The 24275-nt window shown below is 46.0% G+C and overlaps 2 protein-coding genes across 18 annotated transcripts in view; one reads left to right on the forward strand and one right to left on the reverse strand.

Moving 5' to 3' along the window:
* Positions 1-701: 701 nt before the first annotated feature.
* On the forward strand, positions 702-7276 carry EIF4A3 (eukaryotic translation initiation factor 4A3). Its single transcript, XM_021538608.3, has 12 exons — positions 702-920; positions 1121-1193; positions 1939-2005; positions 2879-2941; positions 3371-3503; positions 4163-4243; positions 4531-4672; positions 5440-5578; positions 6031-6146; positions 6636-6743; positions 6830-6957; positions 7080-7276. The coding sequence occupies exons 1-12, from the start codon at positions 755-757 to the stop codon at positions 7094-7096; spliced, it is 1233 nt and encodes a 410-aa protein (XP_021394283.1). The 5' UTR covers positions 702-754; the 3' UTR covers positions 7097-7276.
* Positions 7277-8411: 1135 nt separating this feature from the next.
* ATL2 (atlastin GTPase 2) overlaps positions 8412-24275 on the reverse strand; it is a 40266-nt gene continuing 24402 nt past the window's right edge. For 6 of the 17 annotated variants that reach the window (XM_085576175.1, XM_077790636.2, XM_085576177.1 and 3 more), the window contains 12 exons: positions 23846-23980; positions 22145-22249; positions 21358-21408; positions 19197-19253; positions 18518-18610; positions 18118-18256; positions 17280-17407; positions 15101-15157; positions 14249-14320; positions 12162-12593; positions 10902-10916; positions 8412-10794 (listed from right to left, as the gene is read on the reverse strand). In XM_085576175.1, coding sequence (XP_085432301.1) covers positions 10687-10794; positions 10902-10916; positions 12162-12593; positions 14249-14320; positions 15101-15157; positions 17280-17407; positions 18118-18256; positions 18518-18610; positions 19197-19253; positions 21358-21408; positions 22145-22249; positions 23846-23980 — 1392 coding nt within the window. In that variant the 3' untranslated portion in view covers positions 8412-10686. The remainder of the gene's footprint in view (positions 10795-10901; positions 10917-12161; positions 12594-14248; positions 14321-15100; positions 15158-17279; positions 17408-18117; positions 18257-18517; positions 18611-19196; positions 19254-21357; positions 21409-22144; positions 22250-23845; positions 23981-24275) is intronic. The other 11 variants (XM_085576176.1, XM_085576181.1, XM_085576184.1 and 8 more) reach the window with 6 other exon arrangements.

A 24275-nucleotide genomic window follows, 5' to 3' on the forward strand; every position in this document is an offset into this window, starting at 1 on the left:
CAGCTCGGCCCGGCCCGGCCCGGCTCGGCTCCGCTCAGCTCGGCTCCGCTCAGCTCGGCCCGGCCCGGCCCGGCTCGGCTCCGCTCAGCTCGGCTCCGCTCCGCTCGGCCCGGCCCGGCCCGGCCCAGTTGGGCTCCTGCGGGCTCCCCTCGGCCCCGCCGCCCCGCGCATGCGCCCGGGGGAAGCGGGAGGAGCGGCGCAGGAGGCCGCGGGAGCTGCCGGCGCCTCCTTGCCCAGCTCCTTCTGCCGTGCTGCGGCCAGTTCTGGGCTCCTCAGGGCGAGAAAGGCAGGGAGCTCCCGGCGAGGGTCCAGCGGAGTGTGACAGAGGTGATGATGGTAGCACTGACCTCCCCTCATGAGGGAAGGTGGAGGGGGCAGGGCCTGTTTAGTGTGGAGAGAAGACGGAGAGGGAACTCCCTCAGTACATGCAAATATCTCAAAGGCAGGCGCCATGAGGATGGTGCCAGGCTCTTTCCAGTGGCCATAAACTGAAACACGAGGTCCCACCTCAGGCGGGCGGAACAACTTTGCCGTGGGGGCAGCTAAAGGTCCCTCGCTCTCCGCAGTCGCTCCGGCCCGCCCGTGCCGCGCTCCCGTGCGCGCGCCCCGCCGCCCCCGCGCAGGCGCACGCGCGCGCCGCGCCCCGCGCCGCGGCCGCCCGCCCCGTGGCCGCGCAGGCGCAGAGGCGCGGCCGCGCAGGCGCAGAGGCGCAGGCGCAGAGGCGCGGCGGGCGCGCGGCGGGCGTTGTGCGGCCATGGCGGGGTCCGCGGGGTCCGCGGGCGGCTCGGCGCGGAAGCGCCTCATGAAGGAGGAGGACATGACCAAGGTGGAGTTCGAGACCAGCGAGGAGGTGGACGTGACGCCCACCTTCGACACCATGGGCCTGCGGGAGGACCTGCTGCGCGGCATCTACGCCTACGGTGGGCGGCGGAGTCGAACGAGGAAGGGCCGGGGGGCCGAGCTGAGGGCCGGGAGGGTGAGCTGAGGGCAGGGGGGCCCAGCTGAGGGCAGGGGGGCCCAGCTGAGGGCAGGGGGGCCCAGCTGAGGGCCGGGCGCGTTCGCGGGCCGGGGCAGGCCCGGATGCGGGGCCCGCCGTGACCGTGTCCCTTGGTCCCCGCAGGGTTCGAGAAGCCGTCCGCCATCCAGCAGCGAGCCATCAAGCAGATCATCAAGGGCAGGGACGTGATCGCCCAGTGAGTGCGGCCGGGCTGCGGCGGGGGATGCCGTGCACATTCCTCGAGGCTAGAGCGGGATCCGCTCCCGTGCGCCTGGGCCGGTGCCTGGCGGGATGTGGGGAGTGACCTGAAATGGCTGGGACACGGAGACAGGCTGGCCAGAGCAACTGTGGATGTCCCGTCCTTGGAAAGGCCCAGGGCCAGGGGGCTTTACTTTCTGTAAAGTGCTGGATGGGACCCTAGGCAGCCTGGTCTAGTGGGAAGTGTCCCCTCCCATGGCAGGGTGGCGTATGGAGCTAGATGTTGTTTAATTCCCTTCCAATTCAAACTGTTCTGTGGTGTTATAATGTGACAAGCAAAACAAAGTTTATTAGGTTTAGTTACTGTAAAAAACATCTGTTAGAGACAAAGAAGGATATGCATCCCACTGAAAAAAATTCTTTCTTGCTCACTAGTGCAAATTACTAGCCTTGCAAATTGCATTGGCTTTACAAGTCATTTGCCTGTAAAAAAGTGTGTGTGGCAGATGGCAGAAAGTTAAAGTGCTGGTCTGATAAGGAGTGAAGGTGCCAGAGCTGGGGACCTTGGAGTGTTCTGTCCCTGGCATTGCAGTTCTCAAAGCTGCAGATCACGCTCTGATCATAACAACATAAACCCTTCGTTGGCACTGTTGAATTCTTTGCAGTGGAGGGGTGGGATGTGTTGAGATTGCCTGTGCTGTTTGTGCACACATGCAGAGTACTCACCAAACACGTTTTCTCAGGTCACAGTCGGGAACAGGGAAGACAGCAACATTCTCCATATCTGTTCTGCAGTGCCTGGATATACAGGTAAGCTCATAGCAGCACATGCTAAAAGTAATTCTTACTAGATCACTGGTCTTCATCATGAAAGTGTGTTCTTTAAGAGTGAATTAATGAAGCTTTACTTCAAAGTCTTTTAATTACAGGCAGTAAACCTCAGACAGAATTCTGACTGAGAACTTCACCAAACTATAACAATTTAACTGTTAAAGCCAGTCTGGCAAAATAAGTTCAGATGACGTCTTGTAATGATAAAGTTGTCTTTAACAACTGACCTCTTTCACTTCTTAGGGCTAAGTTAATCCCTCAGCAAGCAGAATTGTCTTCAGACAGTCCTAATAGCATCACCAGCCTGTCTGGACAAGTGCCACACGTTGCACAGAATCAAATCTAGGTTTTTGACTGACAGCTGTTTGCTCTTGTTCTGCTCAGGGGCATAATGTCCGTCCAGTCGTTTTGGGGTATAAGTTGGATATGCAGATGCAATTGAATAAAAGGGTGATTTTCAGTGGCTGGGATTGTAATTCATCTGTCACTGTCGGGTGACATAAAAATTAAGGTTGCATGTTCTAAGTGGAAAAGACAGCTTTTGCTTTACTTCTGTAAAGTGCTCATAATACTTTTACAGGTGACACTTCAAAACTTTGTCTAGGAATCCTTGAGCAGTGCAAAGTGTTTATCTGAACCAAACACACAGGGCTGAAGGACTTGAGATTTGTTTCTATTTTGCAAGACATGTACACACCTTTTTTTTTTTTTTTTTTTAGCACAAAATTCTGTGCTAAATCCTTCAGCTGTGACACCTCACAGCTTCGATTCTGTGAGATCCATCACCTCTTCCATGCCTGGCTCTCTGGCTGGCCTGTGATTAACTTGCTTGTGATTCTGTGCTTTAACCAGGTTCGTGAGACCCAAGCCTTGATCCTGGCACCAACTCGGGAGCTGGCTGTGCAGATCCAGAAGGTAGGAGCATTTCCATCCTTGTCTGGAGAGCACTGGCAAGGCCCGGGGCCAGTGCTCTGGTGTTTCTCTAGCAGAGCTCAAAGCACAGCTTCCACTTTTTCTTTCTGTTCCCGAGAGAAATAGCAAAGTATCATCTGATACAGGGTCCTTTGCTCCTCGGGGTTATATTCATTACTCTGGCAGTCTGAGGTTTTGCACAGCCCTGAGTTTTTAAGGTCAGCGCTTCTAAAGCAGTTGTGATCCCTGAGGAACTGAGTTCCCAGTGTTTTAAGGCCGCTGCTGTGGCGATTTGGGTACCAGACGTTACAGGAATCCTTGTGCTGCCATCTCTTTAGAAAGCCCACGTTGTGGCTGCACAGGCCAGCATCCCCTCACAAGTGTGGCCTGGGGAGAGCCGGGCAGTGAGGCCGTGTCTTTGTGCCCTGACAGGGCCTTCTCGCCCTGGGAGACTACATGAACGTGCAGTGCCACGCCTGCATCGGGGGCACCAACGTGGGCGAGGATATCCGCAAGCTGGACTACGGGCAGCACGTGGTGGCTGGCACTCCAGGCCGGGTGTTCGGTAAGGGAATCCTGACCTTATTGTAACACGGAGGTGAGGTGTGACAGGGTAACAACTTACTGCTGTTGTGAAAACTAGAGGGAAATTAGTGCTGGTGGGGTTTTTATTTTCTCTCTTTAGGCTTTGCTTTCCATTGTTGAGGTGACTCTTTATGTGGTGGCTTTGGAAAAAGGAGAAAGTATTACAGTCCCTGAATCTTCAAGGGGATAGGAGCCATGCCTACATGAATGCCAAAATTAAACCCACATTTTCTGTGCACTGGTGGTTGCTCCATCTTTGTTAGATCAGGTGCACTTGCAGCTGGTACCTTCTGGTTCCACCGCAGGAAGAGTTCAACATTTGCTGTTCATGGCAGTTACTACAGGGGTAATGTTGGCCTTCAAGCTCCCATCTTCTGTGTGTCTGAGAAACACACAGCACTTAACAAGTCCCTGTCACTGGGAGAACGTGAACTGGTCCCCACGAGGGGATAAAACACCACCAAAAATTAGCAGCTGCCTAACGGCTGACTCTCAAACAGGATTTGTGGATTCTGTTGACATAAAGTTCACCTGGCGTTTTGTGCTTCTCACATCTGTCCCTCCTCCACCAAAATGCCCTGACAGTGGTGGGGCTCACTTGCTTTCAGAGCATTCTCATCTCAAAGTGAAATCTTACAGATATGATTCGTCGCAGAAGTCTAAGAACTCGTGCCATCAAAATGCTGGTTTTGGATGAGGCAGATGAAATGCTCAATAAAGGTAAAACATTTGTCTCCCTTCTACTTCCTTTGTCCTTGCTTCTTTATGATTCTAGGGTGTCCCAGCTGGCAGGCCCACTTCTAAAAGTTAAAGTTTAAAAAGTTAGACTATTACAGTTAGCTGTAGGCTGTAGTAGGTTAAGCTACACAGCATGCCTTGTCTGATGTTACCGATTCACACATTTATGTTCATGACCCAGTGCTGAATTCCAGATCAGATTGTGGAAGAGGAGGATATTTGGGAGAGGGATGTGCTAACTGTTCTGTGTGGCTTGACTTGCACTGCAGGCTTCAAGGAGCAGATTTATGATGTGTACAGATACCTGCCTCCAGCCACACAGGTGGTTCTGATCAGCGCCACTTTGCCACATGAAATCTTGGAAATGACCAACAAATTCATGACAGACCCCATCCGCATCCTGGTGAAACGGTCAGTGAGTTTCCTTGGGAGAGAACAGGGACTCTGAGTTGGTCCAGCCCTGGGTTGTTCACAGTATTAAGTGATCTAAATGTATGAGAGTCTCTCATGTTCCTTCTCGCCATCCCTGAGTGTCTGCAGAGGTGCTCGTGTCCTGCTTTCCAGCAGGGGCTGACTTATCTCCCTGACTTTATCCTTGTCCAGTTCTGTGTGCTGCTGCTCAGCCTGGCTGTCCCTCATTCTCCCCATGGATAGCAGTCTCTCCTCATGGAAATCTGTCTTCACACTTACCCAATTCCTGGGCTCCTCAGAGGATTTTTTTAGGCTTCCTGTTAAAATTTCCTGTTACACAGCAGGCAAAAAAACCCTTTAGCCAACTGATCCTGGGTGTTCTTGGAGGCACAGTTTACATCTGGTGGTGTCGCAGGTCCTTGTGCACTGGGACTTGGGAGGAGCATCCCTCTTGCCTGAGCTCTTGCACTGCCCATTTAGTACATTCGGTCTTCTCGAGACTTTCTTCAGTCTCTCTTGTCAAGAAGCTGAAATGTAAAAATGATGAGAACAGAGATGTTCCCCTTTGGAGTGGGCTGGAGCAGAGCAGTTCCAGTCTCTGCTGAATGGGTCACATTCAGGGCCCTTCTTAAAGCTGAGTTTTCTCAGGACTTTTTGAACAACTTGGACTCCATCTGGACCAGTAAACCACAGCGCACAGGCAGAGGGATGGTCTCTGGTGAAGCACACCCAGCCCTTCTGACTGCTTGTGGTTTTCTTCCCTGCAGTGATGAGTTGACCCTCGAAGGAATCAAGCAGTTTTTTGTGGCTGTGGAGAGAGAGGAGTGGAAGTTTGACACCCTGTGTGATCTCTACGACACGCTGACCATCACCCAGGCTGTCATCTTTTGTAACACCAAGAGAAAGGTACAGGGGCCATCAGAGGGGCTTGGTGCTTCCCGAGGGTGACTCAAACAGTGCTGGGTTAGTTAAGAGGTCTGGTTGCTCTCCCATTTGGAAATAGTTCTGTAAGACCATAGGTTAAACCTTTGGGGATGTATCTAACTTAAAACAACAGAGGCAGACCTGATACAGGTGACATGAATTGCCTTTTTTAGAGAAGTAAGAATGTGCTCAGTTTAACTGCTTATAATTCCTGGAGCAAACCCACACTTCCTGATAAATGCTTTGTTCCTTTCAGGGCTTGTGGAGCCCAGTATCATACAGCTGATGCTTTGTAAGGATTATTTACTTACCTTAGCTTCAGAATGCTTGTGGAAGTGTCTCAGTCCCTACCAGTTAATCTCAGCAAACGTTCAGGAGATCAGTTGCTGTGTTTGGCTGTCTGAGCAAAGAGCTAACCCAGGCTGTGTTCACAGGTCGACTGGCTCACAGAGAAGATGAGGGAAGCCAACTTCACAGTTTCCTCCATGCATGGGGACATGCCCCAAAAGGAGAGAGAGTCCATCATGAAAGAGTTCAGATCTGGCGCAAGGTAAACACCCCAGATAGCATTCCTTACATCAGTGCTGCCTCAGGGCAGGGAAGCCATAATAGTTCTGTGTCAAGGCTTTGTTCAGCTCAGATTAAGGAGAATTCTTGATTTCCATCTATCTCCTGTGGTGTGGAAGGGTTGAGAGATTGCCACTTTCCAAGGAGGGATACTCGTACCTCTAGAATTAGTCTCTACTGTCTTGATGAAGAAGTTGGGAGTTGCTGCATTTAAAATTCAAGGAAAAGTGTTCATGCTCCATCCTCAATATCTGAAACACTTGGGAACATTATCCCTTCTGAAAGACCCAAGCTGCGTTGGTCCTGTCTTGGCTGAAGTTTGGTGATAGTGCAAGGGACAGCTTTACATGCAGCAGAAGTATGAACACTGCTGGTGTGCTGTGGGCAGGGGGGAGCATGGAATAGCAGGGGATGCTCTGTGCTGGAGGCTGGCTTCCCAGAAAAGTAACTAACTGTGCCCTTGTCTTTGCAGCCGAGTTCTTATTTCCACAGACGTTTGGGCTCGGGGCCTGGATGTGCCTCAGGTGTCGCTGATCATTAACTACGACCTGCCCAACAACAGAGAGCTCTACATACACAGGTGGGCTGGGGCTTCCCACGGGCCGCTGGGGCTGGGGGCAGCCTTCCCACAGCAGCTCCATTCCCTCTTCCCTCGTGCCTCCGCAGAATCGGCCGCTCGGGCAGGTACGGCCGGAAAGGCGTCGCCATCAACTTTGTGAAGAACGACGACATCCGCATCCTGCGGGACATCGAGCAGTACTACTCCACCCAGATCGATGAGATGCCCATGAACGGTGCGTGCTGCCTGACCTGCTTCTCACCTGGGGAGAGCCTGGGAGCAGCAGTGTCCTGCTGGGCTGTGGCTCTCCACACACTCGGTTCTTACTTCTCATTCCTGCATTTTCTCTCGTTTCAGTTGCTGATCTTATCTGAAGGTCCGTGGTTAGCAGGAAGTTGTACCATTTGGTACCCTCCATAATTCTGATTTGGACCCACATCCTTTTATCGTACTTCTGGTCATACGTTCTTGAGTTGAGCGCGCTTGGGAACCTGTGTAAATATTATCTGTACTCCCACCCATGTTTTTCAATTAAAAAGGAAGTTTTACCATAACCTGTGCTTAATTACTTTAATCCAGCACAGTAACAGGCAGGGAGTTTTGAGATAACTGGCATACTTGGCTAGCATAATGAAACAGAAGACTGGACACTCCCCAGATCTGGGTTCATAGAATACAGGGCTTCCTGTTCTCTACCCTTCCGTTATTGCTGTGCCACGCCACCTGATGTACTCTTAGTTTCCTTAACTTAACCTTCAGGGATCAGACATTTACAGGAAAAATCTGTGGCCTGGCCTTAGCCTGCTGTAGGAAAATTTGAGTTATGAGATAGGCAGAAATTTCCTGCTGGTTATGTCTTTCCAGAGCCAGAAATCGCCACACATACTGCTCCAGATGAGGATTTCCCATCCCAAGGAACTTGGGCACGCACTTACAGAACAGAAGGATCAAGTATCCTATCTTGTCACCTTCTCCACCTCTTTCTGCTGCTGTACCTAGTTACATCTGCCCTGTTACCTCTTTCTCTGGCATGATGCTGTACTTTGCCAGCTGTAGGATCTTCCATGTTCCTTTCCTACCTATGGGGTGTCCAAATCCCTGTGTCCCTTGTCCCACATCAAAACGGATGTGTCGAGCCCAGGCCTAGAACTGCTCCCACACCTGGCTCCAGGCCCCTTACCCTACTTGCTGGCTAAATCCAGCTTGCTGTCAAGTGACACAACCTCCCTCCAGGCTGCTGCTCCAAACATGCAGCCCCTGGGACCCCAGGCACCATTCCAGTCCCTGGCACTTTGCCCTCTGCGCCCACCCAATGAAAGGGCAGAGTGAGGTGGGGTTAGCAGCCAACAAGGACAAGCACCAGCCATTTCCCACACCTGATTAAAAGGCGTCTTGACCCCTCCCCTACCTTCGATCCCTCCCACAAGCTCGAGGGGATTTTGCACCAACTTTGTGGCACAGTGTTCAGGAACTCTGCACCCACAAACCCAGAAGAAGAGTCCATATAAAGCCTCCCAAACTCCTTGTCCACGTGCTGAGCAGTTTTGCTTTTGCAATCTCCGCAAGGCACAGCCTCAAATCTGACTTGCACCTTCCTGGAGCCCACGAGCAGTGAGGGCAGGCGTGGCCCTGCGAGCCCCCGTGTGACTCATTTGACATTAATAAGAGATTAATCACCAAAGCACTGGCTTGTTTGAATAACAGTATTTAATCTGTACAGGTTGAGATATCATAAAATGCGACATTCCTACCTCATCTTTAGCATCATTCCCCTGGAGCTGAGCCCTCGCCTGCGAGCGCAGGTAACCACCACTCCCCAGCAGTTCTTCGCAGTGCAAGAGTCACAGTGCAATTGCTTTAGTCCTAGACAGATGATTTCCCTCACTCAAGAGAGGGGAGATGTTAAAGCTCAAATGTTGATGAAAATTGTTACCATTTAGGAATGCAAAAAACCCAGCTATTGCACACAGCCATTTCCAGCTGAAAATACAGCAGTTAATTGTTTAGCTGCCTTTACACTCCACACAGTTGATACTGATTTAGCCAAGAATGAAAGTAAAGCCAGTAACAAGATTTCAGAGTGATACAGTTGCTGGAGGGCAGAATCTGACAAGCAACTCCACAAGTCAAAAGCGTGCTTAAGAACAGCAGGAGGTTTTCCTATACAGGGAGGGGGTAGGAGCTGGACAGAGGTCACCTTCCAGAAACAAGCATGAGAGGAACATCGGCTTCAATAGAAAGCTATGAAGTACAATAGAACAAATCTGTTCATATAATTGTCAGGATAAGTATTTGACATAGCTTATGTAGTAGAATACAATACTTGAACATCTTTTAAAAATAAGCACTGATTTCATTTAATATATACACAACTGATTTTAATCATGTACTGAAAATAAATTACAGGAAATAACTTTAAAATGCAACAGAAGACAAGAGTTTCACAACAAACATTCCCATTGATTTTTCCAAGGGGGTGAGAGATTGCAGTGCTCAAGGCAGGTAAATATCACAAATATATCAAAAAACTTCAAATTGTTGATGCAGTCACACATTTACATGAGCCACAAACATTCCTTTACAGGAACTGCACTTAGCTACCACAGAACCAGGTTTTGCCATAAACTACAAAACTTTGATACAAAATCGTATTTATATATTTATATTTCATATACATGCCCTATCTGTGATTTCTTAAAAAATAAAAACTAAACACACTGTACAGACAATCCTAACTCATTGCTTGGTAGCTGTAGGCAACATTTTTGGATGGAATTTCTTCCCCAGTAGAATTAATGGCAATATTATATACATGAAGGCTAAACTGCAGAAAAAGACAGCTCAGTTCCAATACGCACCTCCCTCGGGACCAGGTCTGCGAGTTCAAGGCAAGCCACCCTCTGTGCTGAGGCACTGCCTCCCTGACAGCCCAGTTCTGCGTGAGGAGCCAGCACATGCACCTGTGTAACACTGGTAAAGGCAAGAAAGCAAGAGACGCTGCAATGGAGCGGCTGCCGCGGTGCTCCGCCGGCCGGGCTGCGCGAGGAACGCGCTGGAGCCGGCGAGGGCGTGCCGAGCTGGGGACAGCGCTGTGACACTTCCCTGAAGGCAGCTGCTGCAGGGGCAGGCTGCCCCCGTCAACGCTGGGGAAGCTCCCCTCCCTCCCCAACACGGGGCATCAGGACTATGTGTAAAACTGAGCCACTCCCTCCACCCCAGCGGGCTCCATGGCACCAGTTTGAGGAGCTGAGCACTGACAAACTTAACTCTTCCCCGGTGATGGCAGCAATCTGTGAAGCCAATCACACTAAACTACTTCTACAGTTGATTGTAAACTTTGGTTTATTTTTATTTATTTTTTTTTTATTACTGAGTTCTCATGGTACAGCAAGCATGTCTAGGATGAGAGGGCAGAGTTGAAGAGACGAACTGTCAGTCTGTCTTTAGTCTGGCATGGTGAGCCACCTGCTCGGTCAGGCCTGCTTTGATAGAGTTTTTTACAGACTGCCTCATATGATCCTCCATCAAATTATCACTCATGGGCTTCAACACCTGTGGAATGAGAAATGTGCAAAAGAAACAAGAAAATGAGGTAACCAAGGAAAGTAAGATATAAAATCATATAAAGAGATGAGACTTGAAATCATGAAAAAACTTAGAATGATGAAATCTGACACAAAGTGGCATGAACTGAAAGAGAAATGAATTTTGCTGCTAGAGTAATGAGGTTAAAGCAGTCACATGCTATGGACACAAGTGATACCCCTCCTACACAGCAGTATTTCACTGAATTCAAACCACTTTACAGTTCCTAGAAGATGGATGTGCAATTCCATACCCCATATGCAGCATCAGTCTGGTATGGTTACAGCATTTATGCAGACCGGCCCAGACAGTCCAGCTTATTGTCCTATATGTGTAAGTGTGAACACTTCAGATACAGAAAGAAAGTTAAAAATACTGGCTAGTTTTTCTTCTTGTTATTGTTGGATGAGAGTCGCTGTCGCGGCACTGATGTAAGAGCACGACGAACCGTTCGGCGTCTAAGGACTTCAAAGAGTTTGGAAAACACCTAAAACACGAAGTCAGCTGTTAGGGAAAATGACTCTCACAACATAGCAGAAACTCAATCAAGTTCAGAAAAAAAAAAAAAAAACCTGATTGCCAGTAACTTCTCACCTTCCTGGGATTCCTCTGAAGCAAGGAGGGAAAAGAAAGGCAGAGATTCAGAAAAATCAACAGCAAGAATGAGTATTTAATCAAGAGTCACTCAGACAGGATCTGCAGTGCTTTGCATATGAGGGTGATGTGCAGCTCTAACAGCAACACTGCTGAGGTCTTTGGGAGACCACCTTCCTCCAGCCCACAAATGGCAAGCTCCTGCCAGCATAACCCAAGCTCTCCCCCAGGCCTTCTGTGCTTGGTATCCTGCAGCAGCAGCTCCAGTAGCACTGGAGAGCCTCAATTTTTATCAAGAGCTAGTGGTGCTAACTCAAGATTTAGTTAGCGATTTATTTACTGATGCTCATTTAATCTCTTTTTGAAACCCACTTTTTCTGCTCCAGTGTAACTCAAAACCTGACTGGGACCCTCAGCAGGTTGCTCAGAAAGGCCTAGTGTACCAGTGCCTAGGATCAGTGCCAGGATCAGCCCTGAACATAGGAATTTTCCAGCTGTGGAAGCAAGCATCTGTGCAGAAGGCTCCAGTTAGTTACCTGCTCATGCCTCACAGGACAAACTTTAATGTCACCCCAGATAAGCTCAGTGCACCTTTTATTTCCAGTAACAACAACAGGAGAGTGCTTCCTTCTGCTGGCATTGGACAGAGCTAGTCAGAATGCTCCAAAAACTACTGGTCAGGAATTCTCTACATTGACCTTACTGGCACAGCTGTGTCAACTGGGTTCAGGCAGCAAAATCTCTATGCAGAGAGTTTCTCCTCCAGCTCTCTTGTCCTTACACTCACATCTTTTCTTTCAGGAATTTGCCGAGTATTCCTTGCAAACAGCAGTTGCACCCACTGAAGCTGTCACAGACAGCACAAGTTTCCCTGATGGACAAAACCTGTTGGGCAGCCTCTGGTAGCAGCTGCTGAAAGCCATCACTCAGCCATTTCTCTCCACAGACTAATCAATTCCTTGCTCTGCTAAGGAAAAAAGAGTTTTGAAGAGTCCCCTCTTTACCATCAAAGCACTTACTAAGTAACCTTCTGCACCTTAAGTAGCACTTCTTTGATAATATCCTAAGCTTATTTAACATTGCTTGTGTGCAGCATCTGTTCCTGAAGAGAGCAGTCACACTACTGAGCAGATTTTCCCTTTGGCAGCACTAGCATTCTCTATTAGGTCTAGACCAGCTTTTCCCTCTCAGCAACGAACAGAAACTGTTTGATACGTCTGCTCAAGACAGCAAGATTTTGCAATAAAAACAGATACCAACCTGTTCCCATATAGCTTCGGCGATCTGATCAATGGCTGTTCCAACTTCTCTGAATTCCCCAGAGTACTTAACGTATGCCCAAGTACAAAACGATATAAGAGCCATCCCCAGCACAAGGTTACACAGGGCAGCTATGGAGTTCATGCCAAGGAACCCAGTCAGTCCTGAGATTATGTACATGGCAAACATGACTGCAAACAGAGTGGCAGGGGTACGAGCAGCATAGAAGATGTTTTTGCCATCGTTGTGCTTCACGAAGTTTGCATAGATCTCTTCGATTTCCGCCTCCAGTTGCTCCTGGTAGCGCCGGCAGAACTCCTCCCCTCCCATCTTCTTGACGGAGCGGAAGTGCTGGATGGCGCTCTCCCGGAACTCCTGGTGCTTCCGCTCCAGGTCCGCCGGGGCGATGTACGGCTTGTCCCCCCCGCACACCTGCGGGAGAGCAGACCCCACGGTCACCCCCGAGCCCTGCTGCCCCTGCAGCGCCCACGAGCCCCGGCCCGTCCAGCGGGGCAGCCAAAGGGGTTTGGGATCCCGGCAGGGCGGGAGCCTCACCTGCCCAACCAGCACGGACCCGCCGCACAGGACTGAACTCCTACTTCTCTTCAGGCAAGCCCAGAAGGACAGCACAACAGCCACATGCACAACCCTGCTTTTTCCCAGAAAAAACTCCTCCACATCCACCAAAACTCCCTCGAAAATGCCTACCAATCTCGTCCTTCAGAACAGCTTTTTCACGTTGCCCAGAGCATGTTAAACACCAGGGGCCACTGAGGGATCAAGAGGCCACCACACAAATAACTACCACTGTTTTCTTGCACTCTGTGACACTGCACCTGTTGTTCCTTACATTTCACATCATTAGGGGGACAGTATTTTGGTTATGCACACTCAAAGGAGGGCTTTGGTTCACAAGGACAACTCAAAAGCTGCAGCAAGAACTACCTTTACATAATAAGAGTTTTAAATCCAAAGAGTTCCCACTTCTGCTCTTAAAAATAGAAGTTTCAGAGCTGTGTCAGATCGAGAACATCATATGAGACATCTGGATAAAAAACTATTCCATAATTTGTGCATATCTCTACAGTGATATAAAAATATACAGTACTGGGGAACATTACTATGGAAACAAAGTCTGTTTAAAAGAACATCTGTTTCTGTTTATTCCCTGCTCCAAGCTAGAAACCTTACAGCTACAGTATCTCAACAACCATTGAACTTTCAAGTTTGGAAGGCAGCCTTGGCACTTATTATAAACAACACATTTACTATTTCAAGACATTTTCCAAAATGGAAAATAGAGGAGTTCCCTTAAACCAGCAGAACATTCTCCAAACAGCCTGCTAACAAATGGAACTGGCTTGTCTGCCATTAGCACTATGTTTTACTTTAACTTCAAAACAGCTACTTCAGCAATTAAGACCACAATTAGGCTCGTCAATGGGGAGCGATGTTTGTAGCATGTTCTCACACCTACTGGCCTTTCTGGTTGTACAGTTTCTCAATAAGCACGGTCCTGTTAAACTTTACAAGACGTGCAATGGTTTTCAGATTCTCCTATGATAAAACCTTGCATACCACTACATTAAAGGATGAAATCCGTCCAGCATTCAGGTTAGACTCATATAAGATCACCATCTTCAAAAGAAGAAGCAAGTCGGAAATTACATACACAGTTTTTCTAAGTAATTCTTGTATTCCAAGGGGTTTCTCTAAATTTTTGAATCACTTAAATCCTTGCATTTTACAGCTAATGAATGGCCACAGTTCAGAAGCATGAGACTACAGAACTAGAATTCCACTCCTGTGCAATCCTGACACAACAAATGTCTGCTCACGTGCTTGTAAAGATTTTGAGATGCCTGTCAAGCACCATAGAGGGAACTAACAGGTGGGAATCCTGCAAACACACTCATTTTCACACTCCCCAGCATCACACACCCAAGCTCAGAGCAGAGTGCAGAGAACACACAAGTCCTGGCCCTGAGTTACCCTCCCCCACTGAAGTGCTCACACACAGAGGGCAACATGGAAGCTCAAGGTCTGTATTTGCATGTAGGCTTTTAGGAAAGGTTGTGCCATCATACCTGCTCCATGCCTTTGCTGTACAAGTCTTTTGCTCCTGCCACAGCAGCAAGATTGTTCGCTTCAGCTGTTGCCTAGAAAACATGCAGCATGTGTGTCACTGACAGCATTCCCAGGTTTTACACAGCACTGCACTCCAAACATACCCCCCAAACCTCCAGAGCTCCTGATGGCCAGGAAAAGGCCACACACAAATAAGTGAAGTTTAGCAATATACATTAAAACATATTGCTGCCTTTCTTCAGCTTTCTAGCACAGCTGCAAACAAACCTCAGCCTGCTTGTACAGGCTTTTCATCATGAGCAATCTCTTCTAAATGCTCTACTGTTAATAAGCACATAAGGGTCACTAAACTATTACATTTTAATCCTGACACTGGATTACATTCAGTACCTCAGAGGAAAGAAGGAAGCTCTTATTATTTCTACATTACAGATGCACAGTTTTGGTGTCAATCATAATTGTCAAGTTTTGTTAAGAATTTTAGACTTATTTTCTACCTGTGCAATGTCAGGGACAACTATTGTAGTTATAGCCGCAAGATGTCATTTTCTGGATATTTCCAGCAAGTTACAGGAAACCAATGTTTAGAGAGTAAAGCAGTTAAAAAACCCAACCAACCAGACAGATCAGACCCCAGCTCTATTTGGCTGATTTAATTTCATTTGGTTGATGAAACTGAGGGAAAAGTACCCAACCATCACAGTTCAGGTGGCTTTCAAAGTACACAGATCCATCAAGAACTACAGCTGTGAAGGGGAGCTTCAGGCCCACAGCAGTCACGATTCTTCAGTTGCAAAGAACTTATAAAGTACACATCATCTAATCAGATTTTTTGAAAGAAAATAAAATACCTGCAGCATAGATTTCGGATGAGGTAGCTCCTCTCCTTGATAGATTTTAATGTAAGCCTAAATGGGAAGGAAAAAACAAAAGGTTTATTTTTCTAAATATTCGTGCTTAAGGATAATCAGAAATGAGGGATGACAAAAAAAGCTCAGATTACTTCTCTGTAATAGTGCTAAATACAAAAAGATGTAATTTTCTTCATTAAAGTCTGGCATTTTTTCCCCCTTCTCTTTCCTGTGCCCGAGACTGGGGCCCAGCAGGGCAGCAGAGCACTTTGAGGAGACATCACCACTGTCCCAAAACATGACAGGTCTTGACAGCAGGTTTCTACTCCCTCAAATGCATTTCCTGGCTAAACAGGGAATCTTTACCTATACCAAAGAGTGGAGATGACTATCCCAGCCTGTCTGGCAAGAGGTCTGCCCAAACTCACCCCAGTGCTGGGAGAACCAATACTTACATTTCCCCACATGCCTTGGTCTACTGAAGTGTAGGAGGAAAGAAACCAGATCAAGGCACTACAGAGCTGAGCAAACAAACACTTGCAGAAGCTAAGCAGCCACCTATCCCGCTGTGCCTCACCCTGCTTATCCTCAGGCATCCTTTCTTTCCCCAGGGTTTCAGGGAAGAGAGCACACACTTCCTTTCTTGTGCAGCCCCAAGAAGCTGGCCCATGCACACTCCTGGGACAGGGAAGTGGGGCACAGCAGGCAGCAGCAGCCATTCCAGTGCCTTGGACAAGCTGTGCAAGGTACAGCAGCAAGGCCACTCTCAGCCCTTGAGGAGCTGTCCTCACTCTCTTCACAGCACTGCTGCCTTCCCTCCCTGCCCTGTCTGCAAGCCTCGGGCCTGAGGATTTTCTGCTCAAAGGGAGGAGAGAACAAGGTTATCAGGGTCCCCATGTACTCAATGCTCTAGGTTGTAGAACAACCTACAAAAACATATAGAGTGATACAGGACTCCGTTCCCTTGACACCCTCCTTGCCTCTGTAGCTATTTCCTCCAAGTAAAAGCCCTACAGTTTCCAACTCAGGCCTCACAAGCTCAGCTGCAGATGCACAGTCCCAGGGGAGCAGTCCTCTTTAGTTACATAAGCATGGCATTTCTGCAGCACCCCACAGCACTGCTCCCCACCTGGATACAGGATGTGAATTGGCTTTCCAGGAGAGGCTTTACACTTGGGTTTTTAGGATGCAGTCCTTTCTAAGCTGCACCTGAACGTGCACTCCCTACACTGTATCTGAGATGGTCCTACCAGAGAAAAACTGGAGCAAAAGCAACGTGCAGCCATGTAAACAGAGAGAGTGAAGCTCAGTGCTCCCGTGCTGATTTTGCACTTGTCAGAACAGCTATCACTTCTGCAGCCCATACCAAGTCTTTCCTTCCTAAAGTTACTTTGTTTTACAAGTGAAGTTAAATGAGCTTCGGTCTCAAATTCCTTCCTTGCATAGTTTGTTTCTTAACATCAGCCTAACTTTTCTACCCCAAAATTAGCAATGCAAAATTTCCTGTCTTTAGGAGACAGTGGCATCATTCCCACCAAGCCAACTGTTTAAGTCATTCCAATTAAAAAAAAAAAAAAATAAGGCTACACACACCAGGCTAATCCCTGGTGATGTAGATTATGTTATCACATTTCTGCTGGTGTCACCATGATACCAAAAAAGCTCAAGACTAACAGCTGTGAGTATCATACATAAATATTTCAGAGCACAGTGGTGCTATACATGCAAGTGTTTAGAAAGCACCCTCCTTGCATGTTAAAAATCCAGAGGGGAATATCTGAAATTTTCATTGCATGCTTAGCAGTTTAAGAGCTGCTTTTCTATCTGTAAAAACTACATAAGACCTACTTTAATTCAAAATAACAAAAACAAAACAAATATCCAACTGGTATTTAAAAGTACAAAAAAAAAATCTAATAAAACTTGAGATATTTCAGCCTATTCAGAGAGAGGGAAATAAAAGACACCAACCCACAAATTTTGCTAACAGTAGCTTGCAAAGAGCTGTACTGTTAGTAGTGCCAGTTCTGGAAAGTCAGAGTAATGAAATGAAAATAAAAGTGAGCTGATCAGTGAGCGTCAGCCTAGATATCTCATCTTCTTTGGGAACATCGTGGCCTAAATTTAGAATACTGTCTTTTAAGCTATTAACAGAAATAATTAGTATGAGTTTGCTTACCTTGAAGTATTCTACAAGATCTCTACAGGTCACCTTGGATCCACTAATCTCTTTTTCTACCAAGTTTTCAGGGGCAAGCAGTAATGGTACCAAATTCCGCAGCTCATTCTTAAAATCCTCATCTATATCTAGTAAAATTCAATCAATTTCAAGAAAAAGGTGGTTAGTTTTCAATCTTGTATCTCCCAAAGGAGCACTGTTAGCCCACAATCCTAAATCCACAGCATCACCACTCTGAACTGCATTTTTAAGCCTTTCAATATTTTAAGTGCATTTCCCCAGTTACAGCAATGCACAGTGAGCTCTCAGGTGTGTGCCCTCAGCACAGCAGGGCTGGCATCCCAGCACTGCAGCTCACTTTGACAGCCTTTGCCATTCTGAGGCATTGGAGGAATCCCGACTGCCTCTCCTCTGCAGGAGCAGAACCCCGTGGCTTTTACTGCAGCCGCTTCAGAGCTGACCTGTGGCTCAGCAAGCTCCTAGAGAAAAGCCTTTCCAGAAAGTAAAGTCTTTAATCTTGGGAATTCTGCCCTCTGGAGCCTCTTGTTATCTTTGGAATCTCTATTTAATGACCTTTAAGCACGTCTCAAGTTATCAGATTACAATGAACAGCTAGACACAAAGATATCCATTCCCTCTCCCTGCTTAATTCCTCTACTTTTAAGCCACTAAAAAGAACATACAATGCACATTTCTAAATTCTGCAACTTCACCTTTTAGCCTTATATTTTCCAGTCAGGCATTTCAATAGCTAACCATTACAGTGCTTAACTTCCATCACATAAGAAAACAAACTCAGTGATCTGAAGCAAGAAACACAAAATGAAAAGCTTCCTACCATTCAATCTCCCATCAAAATTTGGATTTGTTGCAACTTTAAGACCAGGGTGGGGCAACAGGAAACACCCAAGATTACTGAAACAGGAGTGAATATGCTTCCTTACATTCTGTAGCTCTTCATGTTGGTTTTGCTTGACCTGAGGAGAAAAAAAGGCATTAAGAACTGCTACTAGTTTTACAGCACTGCAGTCAAGATTAACCATCATCATAAAAGCAGTAAGAGCACAGAAGAGTGTTTAAAGCTTTTATTCCTGAACCTAATAATGTCAACTTTGCCTATGAGTGGAAACACCACAAATGTATTTTATTAGCACAAGGAGCCAGCTCATGATGCATCATTGTCTTGACAGCAAGGTGTCACTTAGAAGATCAGAACAGGACTACCGGAGGTAACTTACCTGCAATCTTTTCTCTAGGAACTTTTTTCCTCCCTCCAAGCCATATGCATGTTCATATGGATAACTCCAATCTCTAATTAAGAACATTAATGTCTGCAACAGCAAGAACAACAGCAGTGAATGGTTTACATCATTCCTAAGGTCGAAAATTCTACCATATGTGTGATTAAGTATTTGGCTGCTCTAAAACTAAACATCTTATAGATTACAAGCAAAGATACTATGTAAGTTTTTTTTGTATATTTGGCTGTTCTAAATGTAGCAGCCTTGTAGTTATGTGGTGCAAGTGTTTTCTTGTTTAAAAAAACTAAACAGAACATCCACCACCAAACAGGACCTTTTCTCAGGTCTACCATCTACCACCAGCAAGGATCAACCATATCTCAGAGTAATAAAGAAGGCGGCAGCACAAAATTTTTCTCCTTAACACCTGCACATCACTTGACATCTTGATTCCTTTTATGCTTTATAATTCAAGCACAAAGCTATACTTGCCCAAAATGTGATCCCCTTTAGCATTTTTTCCATTGGGTTTTTGCAAAGCCAAGTGGCAATAGTGAAGGAAAATTAGTCTTGCAAAGAACTGGTTACCTTCAGCTCAACTAATTTATCTGCAGAAATTATCCTGAGCTCATTTCCTACACATTCAACTGCTTAAATCTATTTGACACACAGTTACCTGAAACGGCTTTTGGTAAATTTCTTCCATAGCTAGTCTTCCATACTCTGTAAACAACTGAGAGAAAGAGCAGTGTAAGGATTGCCACATAGAAAACACATCTGTCTGCTGTGAAATATTCTATTCTGTCACTAAAAAATAAAGCATTCAATCTTATATTTTACTATAGGTTTCAATCTTATATCTCACTATAGGTTGAGAATGGCAAACAAACCTCAATAATGAGTATACCAACCCCCAATAAGATTCAGGTAGGAGACGTGATTCCCACAGGCTTCACAGTGCCATTCCTGAACTGTCAACACACTGCAGTTTTAAGTGGGTGGCTTGTGGGCTATTTTCAGAGAAAAGCTGGCTGCATTTCTCACCAAGCCAGCTTCCAACACTTGCTTCCTAGGTGAAGGAGGTAAGCCTCTCTAACATTTGCCCCTTACTTCCCACAAAAGGTTTATTCCTGGAAATCTCAGGGAACTTGGCTCTGGCCAATATATCAGACATTTAAATACAAGCCAAGTTCAGCAGCTTCTCAGATCTCAGCATCAGCTCATGACCTTAACTAATAATTGCTCCTTCCCTCCAGTATAAAGGCAAGTATCAGCTGTCTTCCTCTGACTGCTTTCCCCATCTTTAACACCAGCAGCAGCACTCCTTGCTGGCCTGAGCAGGCCAAACAACCCACAGGAATGGGAATTAGGGACTGTGCTGGCTGGTTCAGCACAGCTCAATACTGGCAGGGGTTGATCTGCCAGCCTCCTTACAGATACTGCAGGCTGAGGTGATGGAAGCCCACCAGAACTCTCCAGTACCAGGCAATCACTATTCTGCATTAAACTGACTCCTCAAGTGTCTCGGGTAAATGATGGCCCAAAGGGCAGTTCAGTGTTGATCACAAGAGCACCTGGGAACTCACAAGACTAATTCAACACAGCTTAACTTCCAAGCCCTTGTCCAACCCTGAGCAAAAGCAGCTGAGGGTTTCTTTGGCCCAAACTCTTTACCTCATTCACTTCCCTGCAAAATGCAAAAGGCAGTCGGAGACTAGCCATATTTCACAATTACATAAATTCCTGTTAAAAGAGAAATTTGGAATTTCCTTCCCTCAGATCATGATTCTCTGCTGCAACTTTAAATGCATCGGTGTCCTCTACCCAGTGCTTGTATTTATCATCCTTCTCTTCCCTTCCTTCCTTCAAATCTCACCCTCCAGTAGAACAGAGATAGATTGTTTTATTCAGATTACACCAAGCCTGTTAAAGGACCAAAGTCTCGAGGGAAGCCTGGCTTTCAAATAATTACCTACAGATTTTTTGTTTTCACTGCTTGGTTGGGTTTTTTGGGGGGTGTAGGGGGTATGAGCCCAGTGATACAACCCTGCTAATTGAGAACAGCTTCATAAGACTACTTTCAGTTAGTGCTCCTCTACTTCCAGCATTGGCAGCCAGTCCGTTGTAGCACTGAAGACACACAGACCAGTTTTAAGCTGTGATAAGGTCACAGCCTTGGCATTTGATAATACACAGGCTATTCTCTAAAGCTACAGGTTTTAAGTTAAGGAGATATGGCTCTTGCATCATTCACATGAAGCCATAATTCAGTGGCCTTTGACCATGATGCTGCATTAGAGGATCAAAACCCCATGGTGAAGAGAAGACATTCTTCTGCTTTTATTTCTAAGCAGAAATAAAGCTCTGCAGAAGCTTCTCAGCTGAAAAAACAGAGATGGCTTCTGGGCAGAAGACTCTTTCTGGCCTGACCCAAACTCCAACACTTCCTTACAAACTGGTTATGAAATAAAATCAATTTTCCAATTTTAGAAAAAAAAAGTAAAACTCTGGAATTTCATCATTAGGTATTTCCATAAATTTCCTTTCTCATTATTTCAGGAATTTCTGAACTTGCAATACAGAGAACAGACTTTAAAAGAATCAGCCAGATAAAAAGCCCATGCTATTTTACCTCTACTCTGGCACAGCAGAAACATCATGGAGCTGATGCAAACAGAGTTTTTACAAGCTGTACCAGTTTTAGTATCAGGTCAAATTCAGTGTTTTACATGAAGCAATAAACAGCTCCCAAGTCAGTTACATGAACAGTAACTTCTAGAACATTGTTAAGACTATCAGTTCAGAAGCAGTTTAACATAAATTCACCATATTCCTACCTGCAAGTGTTGAAGGTCATCTTCCTGAATATTCTGAGACAAGTTGTATACCTTCAAGAGACAGACAGAGAATTACAGTGTCACATGAATCCACTGTCTTACATTCATATAGTCTCTTGCACACATTGAGTATTTTTGCTCCCTTTAGAAAAAGTGTAACTACCCAAAAGTCAGCAAGTAGAAAGGTGTCACAGAACACATCTCAAACAAAAATCACCTCCTTATTCAAAAATGATTCACCAGAGCCAACTCTACAGGACAGAAGTAATGCTCTACACACTCCTGTTCCTTTTCGGTTGTGTGATGTCTGATCTAAAGTCACTTGTCACCCTCAAGAACCTGTTCTCTTTTGGCACTTCTAAGGCACAAGCTTAGAAGTAGTTTTGAGTACAGCACAATTCTCAGGAGTTTAAAGGACACTTGAACAGAAGAGCAATTTTAAGTTCAGCTGATCTCAGCATAATGTCACCCCAAGCTCTATGTACAGCCTTAAAAAGGATTCTGTAATACATCTGTAAAGAAGCAGTTGCTACTCTGACATCTTGGGGGGAAGGGGATTTCCCAGTTCTGTCAGCAATTTAACTCAGCCTGGCCTCGCATAACCTTGATTCCACCGAGCAACTTGGGTAGTTTATGCACTACACTGAAAATAAGACAAAGTATGGAGTTTTAAATCTGAGTTGGAGGAAGATATGCAGGTGAACTTTCCAAGTGTGGCTCAAGAGATATTTTTTGCATGTTCAGGATAGAGGGTTCTGCCAATATTTGCCAGCATGGATATTCTCACCTGGACAGAGCTCGTCATGGTGCTCAGGGCAAAAACTGTTGCACAGTCTTTGATAGTGGATTGGCTATCAAAGGCACCTTGGGTATCCATGAGTAGTACAGCAACCTGCAGAGTTGTAAAGAACAGCAGCAGTCAATCAGATCATGGACACTTTGATGCTCCAGGCCACTGGGGTCAGTTCTGTTCCAGGCAGAGCAAGTCTCTGCCCCGGGCCTGTTGATGAAACCTCAGCCAGCTCCCTGCACACTCCCCCACAGCTGAGTGAGCAGCAGCCAGAGGGCCCTGCCATCAGCCTCAGGTCTCTGGCCTTGCCTGGCCACCTCCTCCCAGAGAAACAGCCCTCCTGGGCTCCGTGGGGGTGCCATGCAGAGTAACTGACAGCTCTCCTTCACCGGAAGGACATCAGCCTCAGCTGCAGATCTAGCATAGTTCATTAGAGCTAAGAGGAAGATGGTTACTTATAAATACATATATATATCTTAAAATAATTATTTTCAGCAGAAAACAAGATAATTGATACTGTCTGCTGGAATGACAAGGAAGGAAGTGATATTAATGAAAAAAGTTTATCAGTCCAACTCCCATCTTTGGGACCTACTACACTTCCCTTCTCTTTCCCACTGATAAGCAAGAACGAGTGAGTGATTTGTTCCCAAAGCATAAGCAGATTCACACAACATAACTGGTTTTTAACCAGAGAAACGTTTGGTTAGCTGTGAAATTTGTTAAACATCACTAAGCCACTATTTTTAAAATCCATGTCCCACAGATTGGGCATCAGGTGTTTCCTTTGCAAATGTAAAGGGTATGAAATTTAAATAATTTTAAAACGATGGTTCAGAACACAAATAGTTCAAGATTACCACCACTATTGTGGAGTAAATATTTATTAATGACATTAACACATTGTTTCAGCCTAAACACCTCCAAGTAAACTTTGCAGTTAAACTGACTTAAAAAGAGTTAAAACATAATCAAGTTAGTGCTTTTTTCCCCACTGTTAGACTTAGTCTTTCTTTATAGACTGCTTGCTAAAATGATATGGAAGGACCAGCTTCCAGATCCTGAAGTACAGCCATGCACTACATTTCACTAGAACACAGCTAGAAGCTAGACCATATTCTCACCCTTCAAAGAACAGTGTGTGCTACAGAGCTTTTCCCCCCAGCATTTGTCTGTAGATGGTATTTTTAGCCATTACAATTTTACAACATCCCCAGGATAACCCACCCATCAGCCTGGATGGGGCAGACTTTGCCAAAACAAAGTACTCTCAGAATGAGACTATTGTTGAATTTTTCTGCTGGGTTGTAAGAATCAATCTCCATCCTTACACTGATGTACAGTTTCCAGATATGTTACACAGTTGCTCAGTGCAAAGGAAAACAACCAATGTTCAAATAGCCACCATGAAATCCATGACATTAAAAGTGTACACAGAGACCTCTAAGGATCATCTTGTTCCAATCCCTCTGCCAAAGGTAGGGACACCTTCCACTAGACCAGGTTGCTTGGAGCCCCACAGAACCTGACCAGGAACACCTCCTGGATGGGGCATCCACAGCCTCTCTGTTTTATATTTAAAAAAACCCAAAAAGTAACAAACAAACAAAAAAATCAACTCACCATACATCCAAACCAGAAAGTCTACAACTCCTGCAAGGGAGACCTTGAGTAAATCAAGGCGAGATATGCACTCACCTTTGTTCCATTAGGTTTCTCAATTACAAACACTTCACTCCAGATTTGAATGCCAGTGGTTTCCCGTTCACATCCACCTCTCCATGTAAACCCAGTCAATGGCTCGGTGTTTCCACCTATCCAACAAGGAGAAGTCTGCAAAACAAAAGGAAAAACTTGATGTAAAACCAAGGAGAACTTTTTTTTTTTTTTTGAACATGCTATGGGTTTAGCAGACTTCCATACTGTTGTTACATTTTCCTCAGAGCCAGATGACAACACTACACAAAATACTAAAACACAATGCTACTCTGCTGTGTTTCAAGATCATCCACAAAGCATGGTATTTGAGTGGCTGCACAACTTTTTAGTCACTGAAATGTAAGTGTATGTAAGTGCAGTTTTTCAGTCTCCAGCACTCAGAGGTATTGAGAACAGCACTGTTTTGTCC

The sequence above is a fragment of the Lonchura striata genome, chromosome 3, assembly GCF_050655825.1.
Source record: "Lonchura striata isolate lonStrDom1 chromosome 3, ASM5065582v1, whole genome shotgun sequence".
Taxonomy (NCBI): Eukaryota; Metazoa; Chordata; class Aves; order Passeriformes; family Estrildidae; genus Lonchura; species Lonchura striata.

Excerpts from the sequence above, each read along its gene's own strand:
- EIF4A3 (XM_021538608.3), top strand. The coding sequence starts at position 755 with ATGGCGGGGTCCGCGGGGTCCGCGGGCGGCTCGGCGCGGAAGCGCCTC. Across the intron at positions 2,942-3,370 it reads TGGCTGTGCAGATCCAGAAG|GGCCTTCTCGCCCTGGGAGA; the intron begins GTAGGAGCATTT and ends GTGCCCTGACAG. Across the intron at positions 4,673-5,439 it reads ATCCGCATCCTGGTGAAACG|TGATGAGTTGACCCTCGAAG; the intron begins GTCAGTGAGTTT and ends TCTTCCCTGCAG.